The 25,225-nt window shown below is 41.8% G+C and overlaps 1 protein-coding gene across 1 annotated transcript in view; it reads right to left on the bottom strand.

Annotated features, from left to right (window-relative positions):
• Nucleotides 1-1,824: 1,824 nt before the first annotated feature.
• LOC124795934 (venom carboxylesterase-6-like) overlaps nt 1,825-25,225 on the bottom strand; it is a 122,319-nt gene continuing 98,918 nt past the window's right edge. The window contains exons 7-10 of the mRNA XM_047260014.1: nt 14,893-15,077; nt 14,681-14,807; nt 12,687-12,819; nt 1,825-2,101 (exon numbers count right to left, since the gene is read on the bottom strand). Coding sequence (XP_047115970.1) covers nt 1,825-2,101; nt 12,687-12,819; nt 14,681-14,807; nt 14,893-15,077 — 722 coding nt within the window. The remainder of the gene's footprint in view (nt 2,102-12,686; nt 12,820-14,680; nt 14,808-14,892; nt 15,078-25,225) is intronic.

Genomic DNA, 25,225 nt, shown 5'->3' on the forward strand with positions numbered 1-25,225 from the left:
ACTACATGCAAAATACTTATGTCCATTGTATCCAGCACATGCTGAGTTCTTTTCCTACCAATTCCCAGGAAGAGGTGGCAGTTGGATGACTTAGGTTGGTGGAGATAGCCCAAGTGACCTATTTTCCCGCCATTTTCTTAGGTTAGTGGAGGTAGCCTTGGTGTGTTGCTTTGTCCTGATGGAATTTGGACTTCCAACCATTTTCGGGGGGGGAGGGGGAGGGGGAGGGGGGATTCGGTTAGTGGAGATAGGTCAATTGGGCTATCTTCCCGCCAAAATCTGAACTTCCCCCATGAGGTCATTGTGATGTTGCTATATGTATCGCCGCCATCTTGGATCAGCCATATTTAATAAATCTGGCAACAATGGAGAGTGGCGATGCTCTCTTTGCTCCACTACCACTATGTTTGTCTGGTAATAACTGTTAGTTCTTTGTTCTGAGAGAACAAATAACAGCTTCATCACATTAAATATGTAATGGGGCAAACAGAAATGGCCCAGAGAACAGAGTTACAAAGAAACACACTGACTATAGCTGATGTTGAAGTGACCACCATTCATCTCTTGATATTTTTGGGCCCTAGTCAGCAAGTTTTTTTCACTTGTTCAAAACAGATCTATACTGACCCCATTTTCGGACTAAGCATTGCATGACACTTTTTGCCAGCACTTTGACACCATTAAACTTCTCTGTAACTGACCACAGCGTTTACACGTCTTTGTTGTCACATAACTTTCGGCAACATTGAGAGTACCATCGTCCTCTTTGCTCTGCTCCATTCAGACTGACAGCCCATACTGCACACTGAACCTGTGTGGATCATATGGCAACCGTACAAGTGGTGTGCGTGCCAAGTGATGCATACATTCGCATCCAATCGTATCCACTCGTCTTGACCACTTATTTTCCCCATCCTGTATTAGATCACACAGTTCTTTTCCATAGGATTGCTGGATAATTTACAACTGTCATTGCCTGTGTAGGCATCACTTGATGCACTAAGCAACAAACTGTTCTCTTGAGGTACAATGTTCATCATTTACATAGTAGAAGTTCATCTGAAACTAACTACTCGTTGGGCCTATACAGTAACATTGACTTCTTTAGCTGAGGTGTCTAACTGGGCGCAGCTCTTGCTTGCCCTCCACTATGTTGACAGCGTGTGGTTGCCGCCATGCTGTGAGGCAGGACATGTCTTCTGGAATGTCTCCCACTGGTCTTTACTGATTTCAGCGCGTCTTCGATTATGTCTGTGCTATCGATGCACGTTTCCGACTTTGATGTGGACGACTGCACCCAGATCCTTTCATTCAGCTTCACAGTGTATGCTGATTCCATACCAAAAAGTAGAAAAATTATTTTCATCTGGAAGATATTTTGCTTTGGTAAAATCATGAAAGACACAGACCACATTTACTGAAGTGCGTTTCGTACATAGCTTATATGTTATCGTTGGCTTAAAAGTATCTCTTTACTTTTCCAAAACAATTTGACTCAAACCGTAGTACAGTTTATCTAAATATTGCTACACTCTCAGTATGTTTTACTGATCTGTTGCTGCTAGTGGTCAAGGGGGTTAAGAGAAAATTAGTCTTCTCCCGGTTGTGGAGTCGTGTACTGGTGGAACCGCAGTTTTAAGCAAGTTACGAAATTCGGTTGTTGAGCAGATAAAAGTTGCTAAATTCGTGGGAGTCGAGTCTTTTGGAATGAGACAAATCTGTTCCCTAGGAATATAACATTAGGTGAGCAAGTAAAACGTAACCTTTGTTACAAGAAACGTTTTATTACAAACAATATCCAGTGACATCAATCCTTTGCGAGAGTCAGAGCTCGTCCCTGATCGGCTCGTCTGCGGCGGCCTCGTGCCGGTGGCTCTCTTCCCACTCTTGCTCCTGCTGCGCCCTCTCCCGGCTGGCCCTCTCGCTCTCCTCCTCTCTCAGAGGCGCCAGGATGCCCTCCCAGAACGCCATGCGCTCCGGGTGCAGGCCCCCGTCCACTGACCGCCACTTCTTGTCTATCAGCTGGTATGTGAAGTGTCTGCCCTCGGCTCTCGGCCACACTACGCTTTCTAGCTGCTCACTCTTGTCTTTCGTTGGATCCCTGCGAAACACCAAGGTTCATTGTAGCGACATTGTGCAGTACCTGTCAACAGACTAAATGTTTGAACTGTAATTATTATTAAGTTGAAGAACGGCATCGTTGGACCATCAAAAGTCGTTAAGAATATTTCCAGTCAAGTAACTACGCTCTAAAGAGAGAAAAAAGCGCATCGCGAAGAAATGATCCGAACGGGACGGATGTTGATGCAGATGTACACACAAACAAATGTTTACATTTTTAGATGAATTGGATGATTCATTCCAGAGAAAGTGCTCTGCAAGCTGGACAGGTCATCTCTGGCCTTTATGAAAGCAGCTATTCTAGTTGTCGACGATTGATAGAGTTGTTTGGTGGTGTTCTGACGGATGTCGTGTCACATTGTATCCAACTGGTACGTAATATGTCAAAATCCCAAGCTGGTTGAGGGATCCTGTCCATAACGCTCCAGACGTTCTCAATCAAGGCGAGATCCGGCGACCTTGCTGACCAAGGTAGGGTGTGGCAAGCATGAAGACAAACAGTAGAAACTCTCACCGTGTCACCGAGTATGGGCGGGCATTACTGTGCTGAAATTTACGCGCAGGATAGCTTGACATGAACAACAAAACCTTCCGTAGAATACCATCGTCGTACCGATGTGATGTAAGGGAGCCGCGAATTACAACTAAAGGGGTCTTACTATGAAAAGAAATGGCAGCACAGACCGTCACTCCTGGTTGTAGGGGCCGTATGCCGGGCGACAGGTTGGTATCCCACCGCTGTCCAGGGCGTCTCCAGGCACGTCTTCACTGGTCATAGGGCTCAAGTCGAAACAGAACTCATCACAGAAGACAATTTTACTACAGTCAGTGAGCATCCCTCTACTGCTAGTAAGGTGACTAACAAAACAAAGAAGAAAAAATGTTCGCAGAAAGTACGAGGGAAATTCAAAACTTAAGTTGCACCTTACTAATCTTTTTGAGGACTGTACAACACTTCCAATTGACAGATGCACGACACTGTTTATCAATATAGTCACGAAGGCTCTTGAAACGACAATCGGAACGTTGTAACAATCTTTCAGTTTCTCGATAATACAAACCCGCTCACTGGTCACGGAGCCAAAAAAGAACCGTTGTCTGAACGTCCTCATCGTTGGAAAATCTTTCTCCCCTAGATGTTCTTCCAGCTTGCCGAGAAGATGGAAATCGCTTGGCGCAAGATGTGGACTACCAGATCGGCACCACGTCTTCGCGGTCATGGTCAAATCGTTGGCACCGTTTCAGTACGATTGGCCGCAACACGACATTCGATTCATATACAGTCAGAAAACCACGTGAATGTGTGTAGAATTTCGACGTTTTGTCGACAAGAATCGTACCTCTCAGTGTAGTTCAACTTTGCAGTACATTTCCAATTGCCGCGAAAATGCATCGCACGTTGTGTTGCACCTGTTAAACGCACTGCATCAGACTCTTCTGGCAGTGCCCTACTGTTTTTGAGCAATGGTCTCTGCATGGCACTATTTGTGTAGCTTACTTTCTACAGGCCCTGCGTATGGTTTTTGACATCTGTGCGCAGCGACGTAAATACAATTTATATTTTACATTATACCTTCACATGAGTTAACTTGAAGCATCAAGTAGTAGTGTGTTTGTGACACCATATAAGTGCTTGCCTTTCTGCTATTAAAGCAGTTATTCTACCTGCAGCAGTATATACTTTTCACACCACAGCAAACAAACTGTTCGGAACATAACACGGTGAAAAACTGTTTATACAGTTTTTATGTCATTCTGGTGTCTACAAGAACAGCTTCAACAACAGAAAAGCTGGCAGACGGGTAGTGTAAAAACGCACTGCCACTTTATGATCTTCAAATAAATTTATTTGAAAGGTGTACAGGATAAACTGCATTTAATCTGTTCTTCAACGTTATCACCTCAATAATAATTATTATTTTACTATCAGGTGAGGATTGACAGGTCGACGACAAGAAAGGTTGGAAGTATGTTCTGTTAGATAGTTTGCCATATTGTGGAGATTGTAAGAACAATGACTTAGGTTACACAGAAGTAGACTTCAACCAATAAACATCAAATTCTTAATTTGTCAGATAAACACTATTAAAAAACAGCCACATTAAACAATATTTACTTATTGTTACACTTACATATTTTACATAGAAAACTACGTCATTGACCGTTACTGTAGACCGAACATTTCTAAGCGTCTTTTTCTGGCGTTTCCTTTTTCTGGCTGCAGGCGCCTTCAGCTAAGCAACCACATTTTGGAGGAAAATACACTATTTTTACTTTTGCTGCTGTGCTCCAGAATTGCTGCCTTCATTTGTTGACACAGGTTGGTCTCTTCCTCAAGCAGTATGCTGCGTCGTCCTCCGAATGAACAAAATGTTAACAGGTCCACACATAAGTCAGACTTTTACGGAAGAAAGAAGCACCTTATTTCACACGGCCAGCGGCTTATTTAGACGAGACGTTGACATACATTACATTACATTCTAAATAGGTTCAAACGTAATAACACTATGAGTAGATTTTCTGATGTTCCACCAGCATGAGTGACGCATTTTCCAAGCTTCACATTTCATTGCTGACGGTGGACTGGAACCAAGCTCGCGACCGCAGATTGTATGTACCTGCGCACCAGCGTCTGACGGCTTTGCCCTGGTCATTAGCTTTGTGGTTTGTCTACGTGGGCTGTCCACCGTGATGTTTCCGACCCTTTTCAGGTGCCGTAGGTTCCACAGGACTTTCGGCCATTCAATTTTGCAGTGTGGATTTTCCGACCATAGCCTCCCCTCCCACTGCTGATTTACGCCATTCGTCCACAAGCAGCGGACGAGTTGTCACCGTAAAGCCCGTCTCACACGGAGCAAGGTTCGCCGCAAGTTTGGGAGATGGCATGCATGCCTGTCGGCTTGCAGGGAAAGGAGCCGGCTATCTTCCATGCCGAAGCTCTCCCACGGTGCCAGATCGGCAGCTAGTTGTGTTGTGATCGGCTGCATGTTGTATCGAACGAAGATGGCTGCTTCAGGTATAGATGTTCGGAGCAAACTGGCGTTATTAGCTGTTTTGGTGCTAAATGATGCAGAAATTCATGCTAATGAGAGAAGAAAGAAAGAAAGAAAGAATGGACGAAAAATTTGATTAAGAGGAGAAACGCTGGAAAAGGTGTGCTCTCCATGCTTCATAAAGAGTTGAAGTTAGTTCGCATAACACCTACTTTTGTTTGGAAAGTATCACCATTTCATTACTGTTTGACTTTATAAATATAGCAATAATGACTCTTATATACGACTTTATTTTGTAGGATAGAAGATCGTACATCCTTTGCAAATTTTATACGAATGGATGTATTGGTATTTGAAGAACTGCTTTGTATGGTTGCGCCTCTGATTCAGAAGAAAGACACGGTGATGCGTCAGGCAATTACGACGTACTCCACTTTAAATTGAGTACGTAAATTGTGCATTTTGCTATAGCACTCCTTGCTCGTCGTATATGGTCGAACAAGGCACACGGCACTTGCAACTCTTTCGAGTGCTTCTGCACGCAAGTGTTTATTATAATAGTTTGCGCTTTTCACGACGTACAGACACTGTTCTTCCCTATAAGTACATACTAATGCTTCAATCGCTTCTTTGGACCACTGCGGTGCCATTATTTAATAATTATAAGAACTTCCTAACGCACCTCACAACAGCAGAAAAGCGATTATCAACAAAGGCTTCCCGCCCAAGCTTTCCGCGTCTGACATCACAAACGAAACGTCTCATGATTGGCCAACGCAGGTAGCACGCAGGGAACCTTACAAGAAAAATAGCACCGGACCTATCCTGTAAATCTTACAAGGTTCCCAACAAGGTAGCCCGCTAGCAGACGACGGAGCCAGTAAGGTAGCCGTCACGCGAGCCAGCAGAAAAAACTTACAGCGAATCTTGCTACGTGTGAGGTGGACTTGAGTCAGGCAGTGTCCTCACCGGCAGACCTCGTTTCCGTATAATTTCGTAGACATAAGCTACTCGAGTTCTATAGCGAAAGTAACTCCAACAACGAGACGGAAGCTCTGGCTTGTCTAGTTGGTCATCGCTATCGGTTGCACACAAAATGCTATGAGTATCCTGATCGTGCGTGAATTCAAAACGGGTAGGTGTCTTGGCCTTGTAATTGCAAATGGCAGAATCATGGCTTAACAGTAGCATCGTTATTCACCTGACGAAGCAGAAGTGCAGATGTGAAGATTAAGAAACTAATTCATAACTGCAGGAAGAGTGACCACGCCTGGGTGTGTGTGTTTTCGAAACTTTTAAAGAGAAATTTCAAGGTTTGAAAGATCAAAGTTTAGATTTCGTCACAAACATCGCCAAAATTATGAGGACTCAAAAACTGCTTTGTAATCCAAGAAGGGAAGCACATGGGACAACACACAACCCTGGCGCTAGTTCGGAGATGTAACTGAGCGAAGACATTTCAAAATTAACTGAAGGTATTTGCATTTTATAACCTGACAATGGGTCTGTTCCTGACGTAATAATCCTGGTGTTCTGTTGTGAAGAAATGGAGGAAATCCTGCGTACAAAGGGTCTGTTACAGACTGAAGATTTCAGTCACTCGAAACAGTTCAAACAAATGTCCACCGTACAGTGACGTCGTAAACACGGAAGAAGATACGAAGGCATTTTCTGTTTTATTTGCTTTTCTCCCAGACAAAAGTCTAAATGTATGTGAAAGACTTTCTGGATTGAAAAGTGAGATTTGGCATCTAATGAATTCTTGGAGATGCCTTTGACCCAAATTTATTTCTTTTGATTTGTTTCGATACATGATCTTAAGAAAACTATAGGAATGTCTTATTGCCACAGTTTTCTGAAGATGTGTCGAAACGCTTCGCAATAAATAAATTTGTTTGCAATGATGCCTCCAAGAATTTATTACATGCCAAATCTGAATGATCACGTACCTTAAACAGGGAGGATTTCACCAGTCAAACGGAAATCTAAGATGCATGTGTAGTCATCGAAAACTGTGGTGCCATACTTCGAAACGGCCATAATTAAAGCTATGAAAAGAGTGTTCGCAAGAAGCAATTTTCATTTCAACCAATGTCTGCGGAATAAAATAAAAGAACTGGAATTAATCTACGAATACGGGGTTAGAGAAGAAGTCTGAATGTTTTGATGCTTGTTTGCAGCAATGGTACATTTTCCACCAAACAGTGTGGATGAAGCGTAGGTGGTGGCAATGGAAGAAATATCCGGACGAAGAAGGGCCATGAAATTTGCAGACTGTGTGGTCAAGGAATAGATGCAGAAACCTAGTATACTAATTTAAGCCGGAATATTTTAATCAGTGATACAGAGCCAGGAGTGCTGTCGAAGGGTGGCACAGAAAACTGAATTCTTAAGTACACCAAAAACATTCGAACGAGTGCTCCCTGACAAGCTGAAGGAGCAAGCAGTAAAGATGCATTTAAAAAACTTTCCATTGGCCTGTCTCTTCAAAGAAAGAAAAATATATGTAGATATTGACAAGAGGTTGAAATATACTGTAACGATATGCAGGGTGTCCATAAATTATCTTCACAAATTAAGACTGTAATAACTTTAAAACTATGCTGGATATTAACAAGTGGTTTTCAACGTGTGAAAAGGTAACGCATTTTTTTTCTTATCTTTTAGGTGACGCAAAATTGCACTTAATTATAGTTAGTGGTGATTTTAATTTACCCTCCATATGTTGGCGAAAATACATGTTTAATTCCGGAAGTAATGCATAAAACGTCACCCGAAACTGTGCTAAACGCATTCTTTGAAAATTATTTCGAGCAGTTAGTTTACGAGCTCGCGCGAACAGTGAAAGGTTGCGAAAACACACTTGACCTCTCAGCAGCAAATAATCCTGAGTTAATAACTAGCATCAAAACGGATACAGATATTAGAGAACACAGGGTTGTCTTAGCGAAATTGAATATTGTAACCCCCAAATCCTCCAAAAGTATACGAAAAATATGCATATTCAAAAAAGCGGATAAAAGTTCACTTGACTCTTTCGTGAGAGACAATCTCCACTCCTTCCAAATTAACGATGTAAGTGTACACAAGATATGGTATGAATTCGAAGAAATAGAATAGCAGCAATTGAGAGATTTGTACCAAATAAATTAACAAACAACGGAGCTGACCCTCCTTGGTACACAAAACGGGCCAGAACACTTTCAAAAATAACGAAAAAACACACCAAATTTAAAAAGATGCAAAATCTCCAAGATTGGCGATCTTTTACAGAAGCTCGAAATTTAGCGTGGACTTCAATGCGAAATACTTAAAATAGTTTCCACAACTAAACATTGCATCGAAACCTGGCAGAAAATCCAAAGAGATTCTGGTCGCATGTGAAGTATGCTAGCGGCAAGCCAATATTTTCTCTCCGCGATAGCAATGTAAGTACTATCGAAGACAGTGCTGCCAAAGCCGAGTTACTGAACACAGGCGTCCGAAATGCCTTTACAAAAGAAGACGAAGTAAATATTCCAGAATTCGAATCAAGAACAGCTGCCAACGTGAGTAATGTAGAAGTAGATATGCTCGGAGTAGTGAAGCAACTTAAATCACTCAATAAAAGACTGTATACCAATTAGGTTCCTTTCAGAGTATGTTGAGGCAATAGCTCCATACTTAATAATCATATACAACCGTTCGCTCGAAGAAAGATCCGTACCCGAAGACTGGAAAGTTGCACAGGTCACACCAATATTCAAGGGAGGTAGTAGGAGTAATCCACTAAATTACAGACCCATATCATTAACGACGATACGCAGCAGGATTTTGGAACATATATTGTGTTCAAAAATTATGAATTACCTCGAAGAAAACGCTCTACTGACACACAGTCGACACGGATTTGGAAAACCTCGCTCTTGCGAAACGCAACTAGCTCATTACTCGCATGAAGTGTTCAGTGCTATTGGTAAGCGATTTCAGATTGATTCCGTATGTCTGGATTTTCGGAAGGCTTTTGACACTGTATCACACACAAGCGTCTCGTAGTGAAATTGCATGCTTATGGAATATCGTCTCAACTATGTGCCTGGATTCGTGATTTCCTGTCAGAGGTAACAGTTCGGAGTAATTGACGGATAGTGATCGAGTAAAACAGAAGTTATTTCTGGCGTTCCCCAAGGTAGTGTTACAGGTCCTTTGCTGTTCCTTATCTATATAAACGATTTGGAAGACAATCTGTGCAGCAGTTACGGGCTGTTTGCAGATGACGCTGTCGTTCATCGACTAGTGAGGTCATCAGAACCGCATGGCCACCGTGGCCGGCAGAGGATCAAAACAAATTGCAAAAGTATTTAGAAAAGATATCCAATGGTACGAAAATTGGAAATTCACACTAAATAACGAAAAGTGTGAGGTCATCGACATGAGTGCTAAAAGGAATTCGTTAAACTTCGGTTACACGATAAATCAGTCAAATGTGAAGGGCGTAAATTCAATTAAATATCTAGGAATTACAATTACGAACAACGTAAATTGGTAGGAACACACAGAAAATGTTGTTGAGAGGGCTAACCAAAGGCTGCGTTTTATTGGCAGGACACTTGGAGAAAATTTAACAGACGTACTAAGGAGATACTCTACACTACACTTGTCCGTCGTCCTACGAGATAGGATTGACGGAGTACATCGAAAAAGTTAAAAGAAGGCAACACGTTTTGTATTATCGTGAAATAGGGGACAGTGTGTCTCTGAAATGGCACAGGATTTGGGATGGACATCATTAAAACAAAGGCATTTTTCGTTGCTGAGCAATCTTCTCAAGAAAATTCCTACCACCAACCAACTTCCTCCTCCGAATGCGGAAATATTTTGTTGACGCCGACCTACACAGGGAGAAACGATAACCATGATAAAATAAGAGAAATCAGAGCTCGTACAGAAAGATATAGGTGTTCATTCTTTCCGCACGTTATACGACATTAGAGTAATAGAGAATTGTAGGTGGTTCGATGAACCCTCTGCCGTACGAATGTGATTTGCAGAGTATCCGTGTAGATGTAGAAACCTGATGAAACGTAGACGCCACAGGATAAAGCTCAGTGTGTGGCCTGGTTCATACGGTCACCACACACCACCAGACCTCCTGTGGGTTTTGTTAATGATCTGATGTACCAAGCCAAGGTTACATACAGGAAGAAGGCACGCATTCGCAATGCATTTGAACATGTGATCGTGGAGATCTTTAATCGTACGTGGACAGAAATCAAATTCCGACTGAACATCATCTGTGCCACTAAGCGTTCACACAATGATTTTTATGAAGTACGAAACAAGACTGAGTTATGGCATGTTGAAAACCATTTTATATAATCTAGTATAGTTTTAAAGATATGTCTCAAGACGTAAATGTAATTTTTGGACCCTGAATAACGATTCGGGGGGATTGAAGATGATTAAAATCTCTGGATTTCTTACAAAACATTAAGTGAGAAGTTAATGACTTGTTTTAGGAAGAAAAAATCTAAAAAATTAAACATGCCTATGTTCTTGTCTCCAATTTCTTTAGATACTCGAGAGCACACCTGACCCTGCATAAAATGTGAGGGGATCCTTTACAAAGCGGTCAGCGAGGCTCCCTCACTGTTATGGCTTCCTCTGACGGTCGGATATCATGGTTAAAATATTTTTTGCCGGAAACACCACGCTGTCATGGATCGCAAAGCCCGCCATCGGAAAGCCAACGACACCGTTTGCTACAGCACGAGAATCCCGAATCGCTTCACCCTGAGAATTTCCTCTTTTTTTGTTGTAGTTACTGTCATGGTTGTGAATTGGTTCACACCACCAGCAACGGAGATGAAGTTCTGACAGTACCACGCGTGCTGGTGAGAAGTCAGAAAAACCGTCAAACGTCGGTCGAAGAAACCGAGACAGACCCATCAAGCAATGTGTCAAGAAGTGACCGCGAAATACAATATTGCACCATGAGAACACAGACGCTCATGAAAATGTTCCACTTTACGATTACTGGAACATGTGCTGTTTTATTTATTTCTGACTCACCTCAGTGTAAACAAGAAGATGCTGTTACTTTGGTCTGGACTTCAAGAGGCTTTGTCAGGTGATAGGATAGAACGTAACGTCCTGTTGACTTCGGCCCATTAGGGACGGTGCATTGGTTCTACTGGAAGCAATTGAGGTTATGAGTTTTTATATACTACACTGAACATATCTCGTATCTACAGTGCCAACAACTATTTCGAGTGAACCATGAAGACTACTGTAATGCATTAGACTCCTGTTTACAAGAAAATGGAGGGTATATCTTAACGGACTGAATGAATAAGAATGAATAATTTAATGAAATCATACCCGGTCTCCAACTTTTTCAAACTATACGAGACCATGAAGGAGCCTTTCCCAGCCTTTCAACAGGTGACTACTGTCTACTGTGTCACTGACAGAGGTTACTGGCCGTGACGCCACTGGTCCCTGGTCTAATATAATCATCATTGTTAGCCACAATTTTCGAAAACGTTCCTACTGACAGTTCCATTTCGCGATGGCTGGATCCTCACGCACGCATTTACTATCCACCATATTTCAATTTACCGGATTATAGCTTTCTTATGCAGTATCACAAGTCATTTGTATAACTATAATTTTAATCAAATATCGATATAATCTGACCATTTTGGAGATTGTGTTATTCTGTGTGTGACTTCTCGATATAGTGTATCATTTCTTGTTCCTAACGGTGCCTGCTTGCATGACAGGCCACACCACAAATTTTACGCACATATATGACTCGATCTGCCAGACTTTCTTTTATAGATTTTGAACCCCAGATGATTATTAAGTCCTTTGTAACTTAATCTTTATCTTCTGTGGATCCTCTTACACAAAACAGCTTGAATGCAAATATTGCCTCACGTCTCGACATGTTAGTTTTGGAGACCCTTTCCGTGGTGGCGCGGAAAGTCTATTTTCAGTCATTTGCTTTTAGTACTTTTCATAGGCGCTTAAGTTCGTGGGATACGTTCTTTGTGGTCCTAACCAACTCTCATTGATATATCATGTTGCTCATATACAAGTGAAATTTAAATAGCTCACATCCCAAGAAACACGTTTTGCAGATGAATACAGAGTGGGGTTCAGTCATCATGAGATCGAAACGAACCAGAAACTGAAATTAGGACAACGGACAAGGTAAGAGCGACGTCACAGGTAGCAGTTTCTTTAAATTCCGTTGTTCTAGATTCCCGTAATTCCTCGTGTTGCGCACAAAAATATCTCCAATATTTACAGAACTGTAATACTGGTTAGAAGAATGTTATGTAAATGAAAAAATACCTTTTTGTTCCAAAATCAAAAACTTTTTAGATGTCCTGTTCTCTTCTTTTGTGTAGAGTAACAAACTATAAACTTTCATTGTCCTGGCTACTTACAAACGTTCCCCCATTTTGATGTGTTTAACACAAGGCTCCTCCGTGTAAGGTAGAAGTGCTTGCTCCAGCACCTATGCGAACGCTAAGAAACATGCAGAATAAAGAATTATTTACGCAACAGACGCTTAATACTTACCCGCCTTTCGCAAAGTTTACTATAATTTCTACCATTTTATCAACGAATTTGTACTCTTCTCTTGTGTAGTTAAGTTTTTTCCCTGCAACAATATTGGGGAATAAGAGGTGGACATCAGCACCCTGTGGTACACCTGCAACAGGAAGGAAGGAACCATTGTCAAGCCATTATTGTTTAAAAAGAAGATTAACGTTTAATTTCTATAGTGACTTCAGTGGTGACTTTTTCACTCTGGATATTACCCCCTTCTCCTCCGTATCAAGCCTTCAGCGTACCTATGCATGTTGCTCTTATATGTTGTCTAATGTCGTCTACTCACATTCCATAGGTTGTCGTCTTGGTCGTTATTTCTAGGACTTCAGCGAAGAATATCCGTAATCCACTTACCATCCATTCGTCTGGCTACGTTCTTGCCGACCTCCATTTCAAACTTTCATTTCATTTTCCTAAGACATAATAACGTCTTCGCCTCTGTTCTGGTCACTGATCCAGTTGTTCGTAATCCTTTACGTTTCTGCATTGTTTGCTGAGCAGTCAAACTGCCAAAACTGGCAACAAACTGATAGTTAACAGCCGGTTTCAAACAACTCAACAATATTTTTGTTTTGCTCTTTTACGTCGCTCTATTTATCGCTGTGTACTTGCACTGGTGGTAAATAGTGTACTGCATCAGCACGCACCAGTGACAAGTGCTACCATTTTTTTTTTTTTTTTGCCAGTTAAGGAATCTCTGAACTACCTACTTGACCACGCCGATAGTAGTATATTTTATGAAATTTCCTTACTTAATTCCTCCTCCAATTCTGACTTTTCCTCTATGCTAATGGAGCCTATTGGCAGCTATTACACTGATGTAAGTGTAGTTATTAAAGCTTCTTTTACTGTAAATGTTCCCATTTCCGTCTTCCAGCAATCGACATGTTCAGCAGCTTAGGGGTCGTGCCACTACTGTTGTAAAATTCTAAATTCCGTCGATTGAGAATCCGATGTCATACATCAGATCCTGAAGCTCAAATACAAGTAGTCAAAGCAGTTTCCAGGATGTGTTGTCTAACGACAATCAAAATTTCTTCTCTTTCTTTGATATTTTGTCCAATCAAGCATTTCTCACACATCATTTCAATGTACCATAATATTTCACTACTCTAACCAACGGAAAGAACTTTCTCAAAATGTCGCAGGTGGTCTGCAAATTAACCCGACTGGAATCAGATTGTTTTTGTATCAGTAACGCTGATTTCATTTTTATGGAGCTCTTTTTTATAGTAATTAGCTTCATTAATGTAACTATGGAGTAACATATTATTAGTCCATAGTAAACAAGCTTATTGTTAAGATTATAAATCACTGAATTTACAATAAGTAACTGCTCATTGAGATGACAGAAGAGAGACATCTTGTTAGACCTGAAAGTGGAAAACCTGCATCATAAAAAGTGAATAATTTTGTGTGATAAGAAGGTAAGTTACACAAGACAATTGTAATAAAGATTTATGGAGTAAGGTAAGAAAGCCATCACGTGAAAACGAAATAAACCAGCGACAAACACTGATCAAAGTTTGAGGAAGAAATGATTCGTTCTTCACACCTAAAACCATGTGTAAGAACTAGGAGGAGGACAAAGAGCAAGAACAAACATTTTGCAATAGCTATGTCTTGCAGTAGAGGCTAAATTACAGTGGTGAAATCGTAATAAGATCAACTTGGAGATGCATATTCTAAGGTACGTAGAACCATTTTGTTTAGCAGTCGTGTGTAGAATAGGGTTGGGAGGAGAAATTTTAAACAGAAGACAAAGACATCACTGATCAGTGAGCATGACATCACAGATCACTCAGTATGAAGGGTTAGGAGGTAGAGTAGAAAGGAATTGAAGTCAATCAGAATATTTAGAAGATTTCACAATGAAATTCGAACATTTTAATGCACCCTCACATATCCATTTATTTCATTGTTTAACTAAGCTACAAAGTTTTATCTCCGCCCAAACTTACCTAACACGATGGGGCTTTTGTGACGTTGCCATGCGTAGTTGTAGACAAACATTGGCATAGAAGTCTGGTTCGTGTGCAGTTCCACACTCCTAGTCACGCCGTAGTACGTGTAGAAATCGCTCGTCATCTGCAAACGACAGTTGTCTCCGTGTGAGTAGTGTTCTTGTCAGCACACGCTGCACAGCTCCCCAGCGGCAACAGCAGCAACTCACGTTTATGAGTCTGCCGATGGTCGCCCTGTTGAGGGGCTGGTCCTCCATGTAGTAGTCCCAGATCTGCCGGCCGATGGCGGCCGCCCTCTCCTCGTCGCCCTCGATGGTCAGGCCTAGGTACTTGGGCACGTATTTCCCAGGGTCCTCGTTCAGTTCGTTCATCATATAACGGAACACCAGCATCACTGTAACCAACACACCCTTCCTCACTCTACAGAGACATACCTCATTAACCAGACACTTAATGAACTGTCTACTCTATGATGCAGTCTATCTTATGTAAAACTAGTTTTCGATTGCAAGGCTAACACTTTGGAAAGAAATATCTTAAATGATCCGCCACCAATCAGCCATAGAGAATGGGTGGAGAAACATTTACACTACAAGGGAAACGGTCGTGATAACTTTCAACCACCCATTCGGGGATTCGCCAGAATCTAAATAAATTATGAAAAACCAACATCTTCATAGTCCAAACAAGCTTTCAATTTCCCTTCATGCATTAACCTAATGCTATAAGGGATGGACACAAATTGTGTATGTTCTCCACGGGTATATTTGATTAACGTTATGTCGATCATTAAACTTACCATTGCAAGAATGTTCACGCCATTCATTGCAGTGTATTTGACAGTCATCGGGGAACGCAGTCCTGCACAGTTCGCTAAAAAACAAGTTTTACGAGGGGAGTTCAATAAATAACGCAAATTTTTTTCTGAAAGCAGGTTGGTTTCGTTCAAGATTGTAACGCACCACATTATTCCCTACTCTTGTGGCTACAAAACGCTATTTTTCAACATAATCTCCGTTTAATGCTACGGCCTTCCACAATCATACTGGAAGGGCCCGTATGCCCACATGATACCATTCTATTGGCCGACGTCGGAGCCAACGTCCTACTGGGTCAGCAACCTCCCCATCACTGACATACTGCTTCCCTCAGAGTGCAACCAACCTTCTAGGGCCAAACAGATGGAAGTCGGAAGATATGAGATCCGGGCTCTACTTTGGATGAAGAAGAACGATCCAATGAAGTTCCGTGGGGTCCTCTCGGGTGCGCAGATTTGAGTGCGATCTTGTGTTATCATGGAGGAGAAGGAGAAATTCGTTTGCATTTGGTAGAGAACATGCTGAAGTCGTTTTTTCAGTTTCCTGACGGTAGCACGAAACACTTCAGAGCTGATAGTTGCACCATGAGGGCGATCATCAAACACAATAAGCCCTTTAGAGCAGAGGCGGTGTGGCGCCATTCAACGGAGTACCGTATTGTTTCCGTTTCCAACTAACGAACCCATGTTTCATCGCCTGTGACGATGTCCTTCAAAAAATCAGCCTTATAAGGCACAAGCAAATCCTCACACATGGTCCTTCGTTGCTCTTTATGGTCCTCTGTTAGGTAGCAGGAATCCAGCGGGCACACGGCTTTGAGTACCCCAACTGAAGGACAAGTGTGTCAGCACCACCAGCGGAGACGTCCGGTTGTGCAGCGAGGTCTTTGTCGTCCGTCGATCACTTGGAATGGGAGAGTCCGCACGCGCCGACACTGCAGGGGTCACAGCTGTGTGCCTGCACGCGGGAGATCGGACAGATTTTGGCGATCCTGGGCGCGATGATAAACGCCTCTTCCTACGAGTCACCAGACTTTTGTTCACTGTCAGGTCTCCATAGACATTCTGCAAGCGCCTATGAGTACCATCGACGCTATAGTTTACCGCCAAAGGAAACTCAATGAGAGCTGTCTGCTTGGAATGCACCTCCGTTACAGACGCCAATTCGAAAGTTACCTACTGCGCCGCTACCAACCCGAACTTCATGAAACTAGAGGAGATGAGGCGGAAATATTCTATGATGTCTCATAACAAATTTCACATTTTTTCCAACCAAAATTGGCGGAGAAAAAATGCGTTGCACTACTTATTGAGGGCCCCTCGTATAACGCAGCAGACAGTGTGAAAGATTTGGAGGTCGAAGTCTTGTGGAATGATGCTTCAAAATTATGATTAATAATTTAGATAATTTAAAATAAACGACAAATAGATATGTTGTCAAAATTAAAATCTGAGACTGTAAAGTACGACAGAATAAGGAGATTAAAATTGTTAGAGGTCACTTGAATTTTTCCAACCTAAAATTACTGGAGTACCTCGTGAGATATTTAAGACTGTCATTTCAAATTAGAATTGGCTATAACACGATACCAGCTGAAACACATGCTATCAACCGAAATTAGATAAGGTATCCGCAGCAAATTTTAGGACTTCCTAGCTCAGAATTAACTATTCTGAAACGTGTGTTTTAGATCATTATGATGCTGGAAATGATATTTCTGTGAAACAATGGGCTGAACTAACCAGTGTCCACTGTTAAAAACTGTGTTCAGTCCGTTTATTAATACTGATTTACACCATTTGAGCTCATATGGAGGCATATAGATAGTCGTTTTTCCCTCGTTCTATTAGCGAGTGAAACAAGAAAGGAAACTACCAGTAGTTGTAGAGGTACCTCCGCCAAGTACCGTACGGTGGACTGCGGAGTAGCCATCTGAATGTAGATGAAAAGTCAAGCTACACAATTTTGTTGCAGGTAGTTGCTACTTCTAATACATGTAGTGCCTAAACGAATGAGAAAATCGAATGTGGCCCAGTCAGAGGACATACACTACGTCATTCTCCTGAAATGATACAGGATGCCTGAATTGAGTGGCCATATGGGACTCGCACCCCAGTCTTCTACAATCTGAGTGCTTTGTACTCCACAATACGTCTTTCAGTAACCTCTAGAAATAAGAGTGAATGAATAAAATAAATAAGCGTCGACATTGACAAAGCCACTGACCTTGCCTAAAATCAGTTCTCACCAGAATGTGAGAAAAACTATTTTGCAAGTAAAGAAACTGTCTTAACAAATGGTGAAACCAGTAATATCGGAACAGTAATGCACCACATTTGGCCGACTTATCTTTCGCAATTTCTACTCTAAAATATAGCAGTATACCGAATTTTTTTTTTGACGAAGTAATTTGCAGTAATTGTCTCTCATGACCAGTGAGAAGCACCACCACATCTTTCCCTGCTTTACACGAGGTCGTATTATCTCTGCGATTTTCTTACAGTTACTCAAGTCCTGCGTGTCACACCACCTCTCGGCCATAGTCAATAGACTTCACTGGGCCTACTCTTTCCCTGGAGCCTTTTATTGCTATCTCCACCATCCATGCTGCAATGCGACTGATTTATTCTCAAAGCAACAATAATTTAAGGAAATGTGAACTAAATATGGCGAACAGGATGAACAAGGAACGAAGTCTAGGTATAGTTCACAACTCCCGTCATTGTGACTGTTGCAGTGGAAGCGGTGCATTGTCCAGCTTAATGAGCATTTTTTGCTCTCCAATCTTGGTCTCTCTTCATTCGCCAATGTGAAGCATAATAGCCTAAGTTACGCTTTTGTAGACTTATAGGCAGAAGTTTACACAGAGTTATGAATCTGTGCAGACAGCATTTAACCATTGACACTATGTTGACATTTCGTCCTAGTTTAGATTCTGTCAATGTTAGCAATCGCGGCACCCACACCGCAACACAAGCTATCCATTTCCAATTTCGTTAAGGATATTATGAATGCGGTAAGTTAAATGCATAGCCTCAGCTATCTCGAGCATTTTCACCCACCCGTCTTGCATTAAGACGTCATGCTACGTTTCAGTGATTTCCGTTGTTCTAACATACACTGAACGGCCAGATCACTTTTCGCGCTTTTACAGCCATTTCTAAACTTTCAGCCAAAAATAAGTGGAATGGTGTTCAGTGCTGTTGTATTGATCGGTCCATCATTGCAGTGCTTCAAATGAAAAGGATTGGGAACAGTTTGAAGCTCCATTCTTTCAGTGCTTCGCAGCCGCCACTATAATGGACGCTTCAGGTGGTTCTAAATAGTTCTCTCTTGTCGCACCTGATTCAAGCTGTTTACAACTGCTAGTATAATCGTCATTTGGAAAAATTTCCAGACGTTTAATGGGTTTTTATCAGAATTATTAATTGACCCTCCCAAGCAAATAAAGTAATTCGGAATACACATGTACGTGTCTGATCAAAGCGTTAACGATACATCACAAACTGCATTAATTTCACGAACAGTAAAGCGATGTAATTGATGAGGATGAATGAAATGCAATGACACGAAATGGGAGGAGTGAAGTATGCTCAGAAAAATCTGACCTCATTGTAATGAATATGTCTCGACAAATCAATATTTGTGCTGTACCAATATACGTCACGGGAAATACCCAGGTAGTAGCACTCACGAGTAACAGATGAAAACAACATCGGCAGTGAATATGAGCGAAGTCTGGATGTGTGCTTAGCTAGCCTCATTATTAAGGTGACCTCGTGAAAAGCAAGGAATCAAGGTTCTTATCCCCCCTTCTTGCACAAATTTTCTTCAGCCTTCACGAACGGAAAGTCAGTATTTAGCAACGCTTGCTTTGACACCTTGGTATGACCATTTGGGGTCTTGAAATGTAACGACCACGGTTACGTCAGAGAGGTGCTTTCAGAGTAATTTACATCCAGAAACAAAATCTATCTTTTAAAGGAGATAGCGCTAATTACTCTGCCGGACAAGCCCCAGGACCAAATCTGGCTAGACTATTATTTTTATGACCTTCGGATCACGTCACTGTGCGGAGCCAGTTCTACAGATACCAACAAAGACTTCTGCTCTTTTGTTTAAAGTGTGGCCGTGGTGGTCTAGCGGGTACAGTATCTTCCCTTAGCAACCAACAGTAATAATTCCGATCTCTCTTAAAAACAATTTAAAATTTAGATGTATTATTAACATTTTCAGGTTAAATTGTTAACTGACGCTCAAAACATCTCGACAAGAAGCAACCACACAAGCTCGCTTATCAGCGACAGCCGTGTAGAACATTCCAGCTCTAGCCGTCGAGACGTTGAGACGTTGAATATTTTCTGCAGTGTGTTCATCCGTTCCATACATGATGTTTTGGCGAAATTTCGGTTACGACAGGAATTTCTTCGCTATTGAAGAAAGTGGCTGACACTGTACGAAAAAATACTCTGGTGTTCTCGTTCTGGAAGGAAACATGCCCAGTTCAACCTACCGACCTGGAAATCCACGGTTGCCTAATGGAGGTAATTGGAATAAATTCCGATTCCGAACACACCACGCAATTAGATTCTGACAGTTACTGTGCCTTCGTCGTGACTTTTCAGGCTTTCCCGACGGATCTGTTGCAAATACACTTGTCGGGTTTGTATTGTTCAAATCCCAAAGTACTTAGTCGATAGAACTGTTCGACATCTTCAGTTAGTGGTAGTTGCTGTTTGCACTGCTGCAAGACGCGACTGTGATTATCGCTCGGCAGCGCTGAAATTTAACAGGTCAGGAGCAGGCAATACTTGTGCGCTGAAAGACGCAGCAAGTTTTTAAGAACAGAAAGAACCCTCAAGAGCTTTCAAGTGTGTTTCTAGGCCACCTGTAAAATTGAGGAATTTGTTGCGTTCAGTCAAAGACGATCTTGGAACTAGGAAACGTTATGTATATAAGACCCCGTGCCAATATGGGAAATCTTATGCTGAACGAACGTGCCGAACCATACAAGAACATTATGTTGAACGCCATCGTCATACGCGCTTGGGGCTACGTGATAAATCAGCAGTAGCTGAGCTCTACCTGGACACAGGGAATTTCAAGTTTTGCAAAAGACTGAAGTTTTATCCATGGCATCATCTTTCTAGGATTGTCTTAAGGGGCCCATATGTATCCATAAAGCGGACAATCTTACTAGTGACCCAAGTTTTCAACTAACTGCCACCTGTAATCCAGAACTGACTGCCATTAAATTAAAATGGGAGAGAGAAGAACCTCTGATCCATCACTCGACACAGCACTCTGCTGTCAAGGGAAACTCCCCATCGCACCCTCCTCAGATTTAGTGGTAAGAGGGCCCAGTGATCAGCCTGTCAAAAACTGAACACAGATCAAGCATGAAAACAGGAAAAGGTACTGTACACACACAAAAAGATAGGAACAGTACACGGTCCAAGATGTGGAAATGCAATACAGAGCAGACGGGAAGTCCCACGGCGTCGTGCATAAGTCCCACGGCGTCGTGCATAAGTCCCACGGCGTCGTGCATAAGTCCCACGGCGTCGTGCATAAGTCCCACGGCGTCGTGGATAAGTCCCACGGCGTCGTGGATAAGTCCCACGGCGTCGTGGATAAGTCCCACGGCGTCGTGGATAAGTCCCACGGCGTCGTGGATAAGTCCCACGGCGTCGTGGATAAGTCCCACGGCGTCGTGGTCAAATAGTCACGATGTTGCACTACTAAGCTAGCAAGCCGTGTTCAAAGCTCCCTCATACTAACAATTTTGGCGGCACAGTAGCTCAACGTGTTCAGTCAGAGGGCTGGTTACCTTCTGTAATAAAAATCTGAGAAAAGGAATCAATGATGAGCTTTAACAAATGACATGTGACGTCCAACCAGACCAAACACAACGAACAATACCGAACGTAATGAAAAAGAGGTTATGGCGTTGAACTGCCAAGCTTCCTAGCCCTGACCAAACCTGCATCGTGTCAATTTTTTTTTTTTAGGCTGTTCGTTTAATTCTAATTTGTATTTGTATATGCGTCGTGGTGTAACGTCCATTTGCAACAGCGAGGAGTAAAGTAGGGACCTATAGTGACAGCTGTGCTGCACAACTACTCTATTAGCAGCCGAAAGCAAGTGGCTTTCCAGTGGGAACTGCAAACGTTTAATGACAAGGCGACAAGTCAGCCGAATCTTCCACCGGAAAACACGGCTGGTGCGTCACACACGGCATCAGTTACAGTACGTGTGTGTGACATATGGTGGAAATTCTTATCGACACACCTAATTAATACGACTGGTAAGTGAGGGAGATGTGCCTCCTTGCCCGATATAGGTGTTCGTATGACTGAATGTGATCACTCCCAAGGAAATGATGAAAAAATCGTTTGTCACATAAGCTGCAACAAATCAACGCAACAGCTTCACAATCGCACAGTTTCTCTGTGCTCTGTCAAAAAATAGGTTTTTTAACGTTTTTGATGTTGCCTTCCGTTTCGGAAGTCTCGATTCTGGAATTCCTTTGTTGTAACATAGTTCCCAGCCGTTTATTTGTTGTTTTCATTGCTGTGGGAGGTCTATGCGGAATCTCTCCCACTGGTAGTCACATTAACTTGCGGCGGTAACTACTTCTTACCACGTAACTCAAATTCTATAACCAATTAACAGTATAACAACTGCCAAGACTACAGAAAGAGAACAAACGTGTTAATGACTGGACGAACGTTTATAACATTGTATAGATAAATATATGGCACGAGGGAATTTTAAACAAGGCCTTGCCCACTTGGCAGTCCAAGACCATGACCACTTACCCACGACTTCGTTGCTATTGCATTCTACTCTATATTGCACTTTTCTGTTCTTGGACCGTTCACTGTTTCCATTTTGCTTCATTTTTTCGCAGTTCAGTACACCTTCCTGTTTTCGTGCTTGAGATGTGTCCAGCTTTTGAGGGGCTATCCACTGAGTCATCTTACTACTAAATCTGAAGGGGGTTCGATGGGAAGTTTCCCTTGTGAGATTAAATTCAGCTTTTAATCACACGAGCGTCTTGCAGCATAGTCACTGCTCGCAGGACACGCGTGGAAAGCCTTACTGTGACTCTCGACCGGGGGCATTTTGAGCTCCCCTAAGCTATGAATAAGGAAATTAGCGACAGCCTTTTACGTATGGATTGCCGACAATCGAGCGCTGCCATTAGTCAGTTGAACGCCACGTAACAGAGCACCCATTTTGGACCCAAGTAGTACGTGAGGGAGTGAATGGAATAATTGATCTAATTAGCAGTTATCTAAGTATATACGGATGCTCGAAACATACTCATTTTATATTAAATTAAGTACCTAACGAAACGTGTCAACTTTTCTGTTGAAGAACGCCATTAAACTGCTATTTGAAGACAACGCTAAATAGTAGGTTTTTGCTAATTCCACAATGAATGGGGAAATATGCAAAATATGGATGCATCGAATTGGAAGGAAATATTTATTTCCACCAGAATCTACCAGACTACGTGAAACGAACAAACATTTATCTCGTGGATTACGTAACAATGATGTATACAACATTATATGGAACTTACAGCTTATCATTCCTTCTAATGCAACTTATAAGAGTAGTGTATTCATAATCCAAGCTCGTAAGATCAATCCATCCCACAGCTTTTTAATATTACTGTCTTCTTCCCTTTCCTTGATTCATAATGAAGTTGTGCAAGAGTTTTAATTTCAATTTCGTATTACATTTCGAGATCCATTTCCTTTTTTAGCTTCATTTTAGACTTGATCAATTTGAGTTGAATTGAAATGATAAGAAACTAAGTTTCATGTCTGACGTAGCTCACATTCCGATTAAGCTCGAAAACCACTTAATTTTCAACCATATAACTCTTCCCAAACATGTCCTTGAACACAGTATATCAATTCCAACTGTCCGTTGCGAAACCGTGTGATTTTGACAAAAAGAAAATTTTAAACATTGCCTGGAAACTACGAGGAAAAGTAATAAGACCAGGACATTGTGAAAGAATGAATGTTGGTCGTCCTTAAGTATTTTTAAATCTTAGTGTTTCAGCAGCGATTAAGTAAACAGTAGAACAAAAGATAATTTACAGTTCTGCTGCAACTTAATATTTTATACCCTACGGTAATTTTCCGGTGATTTAAATTAATGACGTCGAACGGAAAATCTGTAAAGTATAAAGCTGTCGACTGCAAACAAGATGATTCTGTGCAGTTACTCACGAGTGTTATTACGCTGTTAGAAAATCTGGCAGAGAGATACCTGGACATTTCACAACAATCACAGTAACTAGTAATCAGAATTAACTTCCACAGTGGTTTTTCACGCAGGCTATCACGAGATATGCTGGAAAAACTTTACAGCGTGATTCGAGTGGGTAGTCAAGTTGCAGAGTCCCTATGTATTACGACAGTTACCGGGCTTATTGCTGTGTTGCGGTATTCCTGTCCCACTCGCCATGGCAATTATCGGACAGAAATTGCTCGCACCTCGTCTACGCCAGGCACCCTACTCTCTACTTTTATTGGTTAATTAAGTTATATTGCTAGTTACGTAAAAGATAAAAGATTTATGATCTGCAAAAGCAAGAAATGCTCAAGACGTTAACTTGTAAACAGAAGTAGGTATATGTTTTTCAGTATGGTATGCAGTTCCCAAACATCTCCCTCAAACAAACGGAATGGGCATCATGCATAACGCAATTATACCTAGAGCATACACTACTTATAACAAGCGTAACTGCAGTGAAGTTTTACCGTACTATGAATAAAACTAAATGACACGATTTTAGTGACGGAATTGCGAAAATAATCGTTTTATTCGCTCCATATATTCAGTAGAAACGAGGAAACAATTGAAAACTGTAGTTCATTGTTTACTCAGTAGGGTATTACACGCACGTGTAGTCCCGTTCGCCTCTTCAAAAATGAGAATTTAACAGTTCTATCCATAGCGCTGCTGCAGCCGCTTAGGTCCAAAATTGCGACCGCCGCAGAGTTGACGGTGCTTACTTTATTCAGGGCTATATGCTTTCCTCCAACTGCGGCACTCTTCCTACGCACGTGCGTTTCCTGCTCATGGCCTGATCAATTTCGACGCAGCAGCTCCGTTACATCAGTCGCTTCTTGTAGCAGTGACAAAGGCAACTACCACCAGCTGAAGATGAACAGTTGTATTGATAAACTATTGTGGTTTTGCACTATGTCATCTGCCGACAAAACCGAAAATTGTGTTTAAACTGTGTCTTCGCTAAATTTCTAAGTCCCGTGACTGTCGTCGAGCTGTTGGAGAAGTGGGATAATGTAGCTGAATTTGTGCGCAGAAACGGGTCAAAAAGTAATGTTTCTGTAAGGAAAGCTGATAAAGCGTGTAGCACTGCGAGTGTGTTGAACGTCAAAATTCGAACGAAATAGAAACGAAGTATCCGATATCCATCGAATGGGATGCTGTATGGAATAACAACAACATGGGCAGACATTCATCTGAAATATTTACAGCATGGTATAGAAGTGTAAATCTAGTCAGCACAAATGAAAGGCTGAATGCAATCAGGATTAGTCAAACAACTCCGGGTCAGAAAGTGATAATGTACACACAGTAGTAATAAATTTATATTTGCTGGCAATAAACAAAACTGGAAATGGCTCTAAGATCTAGCTTTGGTCAGAAGATTTTCAACAGATCATTTTGTACC

This window comes from Schistocerca piceifrons, chromosome 4 (genome assembly GCF_021461385.2).
Source record: "Schistocerca piceifrons isolate TAMUIC-IGC-003096 chromosome 4, iqSchPice1.1, whole genome shotgun sequence".
In the NCBI taxonomy this organism is placed as follows: domain Eukaryota; kingdom Metazoa; phylum Arthropoda; class Insecta; order Orthoptera; family Acrididae; genus Schistocerca; species Schistocerca piceifrons.